Source organism: Hippopotamus amphibius, chromosome 1 (genome assembly GCF_030028045.1).
Source record: "Hippopotamus amphibius kiboko isolate mHipAmp2 chromosome 1, mHipAmp2.hap2, whole genome shotgun sequence".
NCBI classification, from domain to species: Eukaryota; Metazoa; Chordata; class Mammalia; order Artiodactyla; family Hippopotamidae; genus Hippopotamus; species Hippopotamus amphibius.
In genome coordinates, this window is record NC_080186.1 from 119,543,703 (window position 1) to 119,552,780 (window position 9,078).

The window sequence follows — 9,078 nt, forward strand, 5'->3', positions numbered from 1 at the left end:
CATTCTTTTCTGTTGGCCTTTCCTTGGTTGAACAAAGGACCCCTCTCATGTGTCCCCTCCTCCCCCAGCCACCTGATGCTTCAATCAGCTCCCCTTGTCATTCTCAGGACCTGGGGTGCAGAGGAAGAGGGACACCTGCCAACGCCCTCCTTCATCCCCAGCCCCTTAGAGCTCTGCTCAGAGGTCCATGGCAGGGATCTGGGGGTCATTCTGTGAAGACTACAGCTTTGCTCTTAGGTTCCTTCCTTGAGGCTGGTTTCCCACTGGCCCAGGCAGCTCCTTGGGCCACGGTTTCAGCCTTTCTCTCTGGGACACGATGGCAGCAGAAGGGAGGAGAGTGGCTGGCTTGATTCCTACTGCTGCTCCAGGCCTCAGGTCCTCCACCCAAACGTCCCAGCCCCCCCATCAGGAATCTTGGGTAGCGTTTAGCTCCACACCAGATCAGAGGGCAGCAGGAACGCAGCAGGGGCTAGCCAGCTGGGAGGGCGGTTTGCCAAGGGCATTTTATTCAAGGGCTGCAGGGGAGTATTACAGAGCTGAGGAGGCCCGTTCCTCCTGACCTCACTTGTTTGGGTCTTGGGGAAAGGAGGGGACAGAAGCTCCCAGGGTCACAGAAATCAGAGGGATCTGAGAGAGGTGTATGGAGGGGCAGGAGAGAGAGGGGAGACCTTAGCCTGGATAAGGGACAAGGGCCCCAGAGAAGAAAGGAGTTGCCCTGAGACGCGGGGAACAAGATCTCCTAACCCCTCCCCAACTTAGACGCTTAATTTCCCCTCTCATGTGGGCAAGGATGGGGTCTTTCAAACGCTGGAAACCTCATTCTGATCTCTCCCCAAAAAGGTTGAGATTAAGAATGTCTCAATCTGATTAGCGATTTGGTGGGAGGAGGCACACTGCCTCAATTTTCCCCATCCCCACACAGGCTTTTTCCCTGCGATGACCCCATCCCCTTGGGTGCAACTCCATTCCTCCACATCCTCCTGCAATTTAAAGCTGTTTCCAGCCAGGGGAAGGTGCAAAGCCAGAAGGGAGGTAGACAAGAGGAGAGATGGAATTTGGGGGACACCCTCCCCACCAATTTCACATCTTCCTCCCCCGTTAAGGAGGATCCAAGGGCCACACTGCTTTGAAGTTCTCCAGACTGGGGGACACAGAACTTTCCTCTACAGTGTTGGGTCCCTGCCTCTCTGAGGAGAAGCCCTCCCTGGCATCCATCGTGGGACTGGGCTTTACCTCCAGCCCCTCGGGCCTCAGGGATGAGAGCCGGAGCCTCTCTCCAGCGCCCTGCGCCAGCCGGGCCAACAGAGGAAGCCCGGGAAAATGCCGGGCCACCGGGGCACCTGCGGGTCCTGGGAGCAGGGTGTCTGGCCTGGAGGACCCTGGGAAGAGCTGCTCTGCGGGGACAGGGGGCAAGAAGGGCCCTGAGAGGCAGGGCCAGTCGGAGGGGACAGGGGGTGGCAGCGGAGGAGTGAAGGAGGCAAAACTGGGAGGTTCGTCTTGGGGGCTCCCCAAATGGCAGCAAGGGCTGAGCCGGCAGGGGGCCAGGGCAGAGCCAAGTCCTAGAGAGAGAGAGAGAGAAAGAGAGAGAGAGGGTCAGAGTGCCCACCGCTGGAGATGCCCCCTTTCTCTGCCCACTTTCCATTTCTTTTTGCTCTGCTTGAAACTTTCTCCCCCCACCCATGCACCTTCCTTTTTTCTTTGCTTCACATCTTATTGGAAATGTCATTTCCTTGAGGAAGACTCTGAGTCTCCCCAGCCTCGGTGAAAGCCCCTGGACACCCCCTCATCCTTCCTGGTCCTCTCCTCCAGGGCCCGTCACTCAGAATCAGGAGTCATTTGTGTGATTATTTAATGCCTGTGTCCCCGGCACTGTAGGGGCAGGAACTGTGTCTGCTTTATTCTGGTCCTGGGATCCAACCCAGCCTGGCGCATGTTAAGTGCTTGCTCAATAAAAATGTGTTGGATGAATGAAGGAGGATATTCTTCACCATAACTCAACGGATCCATTTTTCACTCTCCTCGTCCCTGTAGCAAAGGACTCTAGTTCTGTTTTTTTTAAATTAATTAATTAATTTATTGGCTGCGTTAGGTCTTTGTTGCTGCACACTGGCTTTCTCTAGTTGAGGAGAGCGGGGGCTACTCTTTATTGTGGTGCGCCAGCTCCTCTTGTGCAGAGCATGAGCACGGGCTCTAGGCACGCGGGCTTCAGTAGTTGCAACACACAGGCCCAATAGCTGTGGCTCACAGGTGCAATAGTTGTGGCACACGGGCTTAGTTGCTCCACGGCATGTGGCATCTTCCTGAAGCAGGGATTGAGCCCGTGTCCCCTGCATTGGCAGGCAGATTCTTAACCACTGCACCACCTAGGAAGTCCCTCTAGTTCTATTCTAGTTGGGCAAAGATCTGGTTGTGTGGCCCTGGGTTTGTCATTCAAATTCTCAGACCTCAGTTTCTTCACCCATAAAACCCCTGCTCCCAGCTAAGATCCAGCAGTATCATGGATAAGAGGGGGCCTGCTGAGCTTTGAGGCCAGTGCACGTGGAGTGAGCCCCAGCCTTCCCCTTCTCTAGCTGCGCCTCGCTAGGTAGTCTGGCCTATAGCTCTTCTCCTCCAAGAAGCCTTCCCTCCTTCCATTCCTTCCAAATCTGCCTTGTTTCCCCAGGATCCTGCAATAGGGGCTCCCAGCCTGGGGTCTCTGGGGATGATTATATAAAACTTCACATCAATTTCTACAGTTCAAAAAACCCAACTCCAGTTCCACATCTTTTCTTAGCAAGGTCAAGTATCAACCCAAGGTGATGACATCAGCGGGACCATAGTTAGTAAAAACTGGATGAACAATTTAGTTATTGCTTAATTCCTCCGATTTGCTTGGTAGGAGCAGTATTTCTGACGCTGGGTCTGTGAAAGGGGAAAATGATCACAATGACCCTTCAGGAGGAGCAGCGTGGAGACCCCTGCGGGAGTGTACCTTCTCCTGGGTCACCGTGCTCTCCTTGGGTCCTGAGATGAGGTGGAGACTGCTGCTCTCCCCCAGGAAGCTTGTGCCCCCGGGGGCTCCTGGGGGCAGTGTCTCCCCTCAGAGTAGGCATGTGGGGGAGCTGCTTCTAAGAGTCCCCTCCCTCCCGCCCCTTCCCAGCTCCGGCCCTGCAGCTTCTGCCCCTGGCTGGGTAGTCTTGGCCACTCTTCCGCCCAGAAGCAGCTTCCTCTCTTGACACCAAATGCTCTGAGTGAAGGCAGACTCTCAATCCAGAAGTGGGGCATGTGGCGCTCACAAGCCTTCTGGTGACCTAAACCTGCTTTGTGCGCCTCAGGGCCCACGCACAGGCAGGGTCTGTGTGCCCGCAGAGGGCAGGGAGGTGCAAAGTAACGCACTCCAAGCTGGGGCTCGCCAGGGAATACCTTCCCCCGCTCCATCATAGTTTCCCAAAGAGAGAAGCTCTATGCCCAAGGCATTCCCAGAACTGGAAAGGGGTGGGTGCGGGTGGAAGAACAGGGAGGGGTTCAGCTGCTGTCTTGCTCCAGGCTGCCAGACTTGCGGACCTACGAGTCCTAGCAGGCCTTGGACTGCCCCACGCCCACAGCCTTGGCTGCGCTGTTGAGGGCCCAGGGCCAGGGGCCCTGCGTTCTCTGCGAGGTGGGACCTCTGGGCTCCCAGCTGCACTGGGGTGGGGCTAAGGCCAATGGTCTCTGTTCCATGAAGTTGCCATAAGTGGAGGGATAGGTCTTGGGCCTCTGCAAAAGAGCCTTGGGTTGGTCAAATGTCTCTGTGATCTCTTTCACAGAAAATCTGATGTTGCCTCTTCCCAGCGTACAGCTCTGGAAGAGCTGGCCTCTGCCTGCATTTTCGCTGTGTCCCCCGTCAATCACCATGTCCTGCAAGGCTGGCTTCCTCCCAGTTCCTCTTCCCTGCCCCAGGACCTTTGCACACCTTGTTCTCTCTGCTTGCCATGCTTTCCTCTATCCCTCTGAACTAAGCTGGTACCGATTTACATTTTGGGTCTCAGCTTAAATGTCACTTTGTCATGGAAATCTTCCCGGCTGCTCTCTGCACCCCGAACGTCTCGGTAGCAGTTAGCACAATTATCATTACTTGTCTATTTGTTCAATTATTAACTGATGTCTGCAAAGCCCCTCTTGACTACAAGCTCTATAAAGGCAGTCTTGCTCACACTGGCACCCCTGGCCCTAGGACAGGGCCTGGCATGTTCAACAGGAGCCCATGAGCTATCCTCCCAATCGCTCTCCAGTCAGGCCTCCTTTTCCACCCGTGGCCCTTGCCTTGGTTGTGTCCCCGTCGTCCTCTGCCTAGATGATCTTCAAAAGCCTCCAACATCTGTTGTACGTCTCCTCAACCCAAAACTCTACATACAACCCAAGTCGTCTTTGTAAAATGAACATCTGGACGTGCCTCTCCATCTGGGTCCCTCCTGCCCACAGGATCAAGTCCAAGCCCCTCAGCATAGCTTCTGAGGCAGAACGTGACTAGATGCCTGTCTGTCTGGCCGGCCTCGTCCCTCCCCTGCCTCCTGGTCCTCACTCCTATCACGTCTTACCCTCACCACGTAAGCTGCCAGCAGCTCTTCAGATTTACCACGTTCACTTGCAGCTTTCTACTTTACACATGCGCTTCCCTCCTCTGGGACATCTTCCTCTGTCTTCTTCACCTGCTCAGGTGTAGCCTCCTCCAGGAAGCCCACATTCATCTGCATTCCCCGAATCTCAGCACTCGTCACTGACCATCCTCCCATCTCTGCTCCCCACTGATCTCTGAGCATCTTCAGGGCCATCTTTCATCTCTGGGTCCCCACACTTAGTAAATAGCTGGTATGCAATAAATGTTTGCTGAATGAATACATGACATCCTTTGACGCATGCTCCCTCACCCAAGTGTGCAATCAAAAGGGTCCTCCCCTCCTCTGCTTAAGATTCCCTGGGCCCTCCGCAGTCCTGAGCACTCACGGTGGACACGGCTGCTGCTTCCCTTCTTGTCCCCAGAGGCCTCTGGTGGCCCTTGAGGGGTCTGCTGTCCAGCCAGTTGCTCTGCCACGGCCAGATGGGTGAAGAGCACGCCATGCAGGAGCTGGTGGGGGAGGGGTGAGGAGAAGCAGGCACGGGGGGGTGGAGCAGACCCCCCCTTGAGTGTATTCCCCAGGACACATTGTTTGTGTTAACGACCAGTCACTAAAATACTGAAATACTCGCTTAATGGTTGTTAAGTCAGCACTGCCCTCTTGTCCTGGACCCTCCGCTAAGACCCCCAGCCCCTTCCCTGTGACCCACCACTGAAGGAATCATGCCCGGCACACAAGGAGCTGCTCTCTCTCTCATAGGCAGGTGCCCTACTACAGGGATTGTTAAATATGTAGGGTGGTTCAGAGTCTCACCCCTGCCCCGGGACACTCAGGGACTGAGAGGTAGGGGGAGAAGAACACTGAAAGCGGATGGGCCCCTGAGGCAGAGAGGGGGGCTGGGGGCCTCCTGGACAGAGAGGCAGGGCCCGGTGGAGCCGCGGGGACCGGGCCAGCTTTGGTGCCTACCTCACTCTGCACGCCCACGGGCACCAGGGCTGGTCGAAACAGCGCGGGGGCCCCCAGCAGCGCGTGGGGGGCTGGCGGTGCCCGCACCTCCCACAGAGGGTAGTTGACCACGATGAGCTTGCTGAAGTTGAACTTGTAGGTGAACCTTTTGCCTTTGGTCTTGTGTAAGATCCTCTTATTGTAGTAGTATCTGGAGGTTCCAAGGTTGAGAGTAAAGGGCTGGCCCCGTGGCAGGGAGGACGCAGAGACCCAGCGGCGTGCCCCCTGCCCAGGCTGGCAAAGCTAACCCCGAGCTGTTCCTGGATAACCACGAGACAGCCCACCACACTCCAGAGCGTTTCCCAAGCCTCAGAGGGCCAGGAGTCGGACAGGGGTGCCAGAAACCACAGCCCTTTGCTTTGAACTCTGCCCTCTCTGGCCACGTGGGCTGCCTCCCCTCACCTGAGGGCCCGGCTCAGCTTGTCATAATTCATCTGTGGTTTGCACTTCCTGCGGCCCCAGAGGCGGGCCACCTCGTCTGGATCCTTGATGACAAACTCCCCGTACGCGCCCTGCTGCCAGGCGATGACATGGCGGAACTCCTCCTTCTGCAGCAGCTCCAGGATGAAGTGCCACAGCTGGATCTGCCGGGAGCCCGGGGCCGACTCGGCTTTGCAGGCCCAGTCGGGGAAGGCCAGGCCTGGGGTGGAGAGGGGAGTGAGCGCCGCCCCGCGGCTGCTCCCGGGGCCGCCGGGGCGCCTCTGGAGCGCGGCTGGGACACCCGGCAGAGGCTCACCTGAGATCCAGGAGTTACCGGCAGCGATGGCAGGGATGCCCTCGGCCAGGCAGCTGCAGTGCATGGTCCAGTCCGGGGGGATGAGGGTTGTGTCTGGGCCTTGGGGGGAAATGGCCGCCTCTTAGGAGGAAGCTAAAGAAGAAGGCCGGGGAGAAGGAGATGAGAGAGGAAAGAGAGAAGAGAGAAGCGACTATGGGAGGAAAGGGAGACTGAGGCAGGGGAGCGGGGTCTGAAGCAGGAAGCTCCCCCACAGCCAGGCCAGGCCCAGCCTCCCCTGGGGACCTCCTCACTGGCCAGGGGCTGACCCAGGACTTGGGGCTTGAGGCTGAGCCGCTTATATAGATGGAGAAGAATGCGAGGGGTCCTAGATCCTGCCCCCGCTGGGGGATTTAGACAGATAGTGAGATCTCTTCTCAGGGCTTAACAGGATTGGGGTTTCTCCCAAGAGGAGACAAGCAAAAATGTAATTAATCGTTGGCTCTTTTTAAGCCTTGAGTGGGAGGAGGTGGCAGATACACAAACCCATACCTTTATAGTACTGAGAACAAGTTTACATTTTTTTTAATTGGAGTATAGTTGCTTTACAATATTGTGTTAGCAAAGTGAATCAGCTCGACATATACATATATCCCCTCTTTTTTGGATTTCCTTCTCATTTTGGTCAACACAGGGCATTGAGTAGAGTTCCCTGTGCTATACGGTAGGTTCTCATTAGTTATCTATTTTATACATCGCATCAAACAATTTTACCTTTGAGAAGAGGAGGGATTTTTGTTTTTTACCGCGGGGAGTCTCGAGTGCCTAGCATGTCGTGGATGTAAAAATGATTGTTGGTAGAATCAATGAACAGTGATGAACTTATCAAGGGTGTCACTGTGTGTTTAATATCTGTCTCCCCCTCAGAGTGTCAGCTCCCTGTGGTCAGGAAGCCTGGCTGTCTTTTTCACTGCTGGCTCCCCAGATCTCACCCTAGCCCAGGGCCTTGTACTCACAGGGGCTCTGTAAATATTTGCTGAATTCATGAACCGTGGGGCAGGAAGATGGAATCTTGTTGGTTCCCAATTTGGCTTGGGGGTGGGATGGGAGTGGGGGGAGAAGCCTGGGGAAGGAGCCCCAGTGAGATAAACTTGCCTGATGCAGGTGAGGGGAGGACAGGAAACGTCTAAGTCTCAAAGCCTTCTGGATGGAACTGAAGATGGTGCTAAAGGCTGGCTTCCACTGCCACTAGCGCAAGATGAACCAATAGTCCAGAGGATGAGGAGGGATGGGAGAGGGATGGGGATGGCAGAATGAGAGGCCTGCTCCTGGGGCTGGGCAGGGGAGCTGCGAAGTTACCTGGGTCTTTAGGACTACTCGCGAACAGGGGACCTGCTCACACCACCTGGGCTCTGGGTTTCCATTTCCCATGCAGTTGGCATGAGGCGAGCGCAGTTCTCAACCAGAACTTATTAGGCCGTCAGGTCTGGAGGCATGCGAGGGCTTATCTGGAGTAGGCCCCTCACTTTCCACATGAGGCTCAGAGGGGAAAGCGACATGGTGTGTGGCTGCCCCACCCCCCACTCCTAATCCAGGGCACTTTCTCATAAACTGTGCTGCCTTAAGATGTAAATCATCTATAGCAGTGCTTCTCAAACTCTAATGTGCATAAGAGTCACCTGAGGAGCTCTTTAAAACGCAGATTCTACTTCAGTGGGACATGGTGGAACCTGAGATTCTGCATTTCTGACAAGCTCCTAGGTGATGCCAGCGCTACTGGTCCGTGGGCTGTACTTTGAGTAGCAAGAACCCGTGGGAAACAGCATCAAGGAGCTGTGGGTGTTAGAAAGTCACGGAATTCCAACAACAAGGTCCTACTGTACAGCGCAGGGAACTATATTCAATACCCTGTGGTAAACCGTAATGAAAAAGAATGTGGAAAAGAATGTGTATATATGTATAACTGAATCACTTTGCTGTATAGCAGTAATTAACATAACATTGTAAATCAACTATACTTCAATCAAATCAAATCAAATAAGATAAAATAAAATAAAAAGTCAAGGCATCCCGTCCCTGCCTCCCTACCCCCACTCTAAGAGGTCACTGGGTCTCTTGCTCTCCTTTTCCCAGGGACACTCAGCTCCAGATGGGCCAGCGGACAAACGCTCAGCTTGTCGGGGGCAGCTGTGTCCAGGGGTACCCAGTCTGGCCTGAGCAGAGAGCATCTCTGGAAATTAAGGCAGGCATGGCTGTGAGTAGGCCCATGCTCACCCACTCTGAATCTGGGTGAATAGGTTTTCCCACCCATCCATCTGTCTCTAAACTGAGAGCTGATATTCTGGAATCTTCTCTCCTTCCTTCCCTGCCCTGAAGCAGATGCCCTTACTTCTCTCCCCTCTTCCTTTCCTGCTCTGTCCACTGGAAATTTCCTGCTTTGTCTAACCTCCAGCTGATTGGAATCTCTCCTATCTCACCTTAGGAAAATGGGTGGAGAAATAGGGGGTGCAGAGGTGAGAGATTCCAAAGGAGGACTGTTCCTTGGAGGAAGTAGTGTTCCTAGGGCTGCTGTGTCTCCTGCTGGATCTGATGATGTTTCTTGGTCTGGAGGGTTTGAGACCTCAGGGTAGATTTAGGATCTGGCAAGAAGAGAACAGTAAACCCACCGCAGAGCAGACACTCAGGACACCCTGCACTGTGCTGAGAAACTGACACATCCTGAACCTCACAGGAAGTATCAGATGAGATGGAGCTCAGAGGGGTTGACTAACTTCTCTAAGGTCACAC

At 54.7% G+C, this 9,078-nt stretch overlaps 1 protein-coding gene across 1 annotated transcript; it reads right to left on the minus strand.

The window, feature by feature from the left end:
* Positions 1–491: 491 nt before the first annotated feature.
* On the minus strand, positions 492–6,379 carry ETV3L (ETS variant transcription factor 3 like). The gene is made up of 4 exons (XM_057696831.1): positions 5,982–6,379; positions 5,541–5,730; positions 4,963–5,083; positions 492–1,559 (listed from the first exon to the last, which is right to left on the minus strand). Exons 1-4 carry the CDS (start codon positions 6,377–6,379, stop codon positions 1,099–1,101), a joined length of 1,170 nt encoding a protein of 389 aa, XP_057552814.1. The 3' UTR covers positions 492–1,098.
* Positions 6,380–9,078: the final 2,699 nt, after the last annotated feature.

Bases quoted from the DNA above. Each gene is read 5' to 3' on its own strand.
- ETV3L (XM_057696831.1), bottom strand. From the start codon at position 6,379: ATGCACTGCAGCTGCCTGGCCGAGGGCATCCCTGCCATCGCTGCCGGT. The intron at 5,731-5,981 runs GTGAGGGGAGGC...TGGAACCTCCAG, and splicing joins AAGCTGAGCCGGGCCCTCAG to ATACTACTACAATAAGAGGA. The intron at 5,084-5,540 runs GTAGGCACCAAA...CTCCCCCACCAG, and splicing joins CCGTGGGCGTGCAGAGTGAG to CTCCTGCATGGCGTGCTCTT.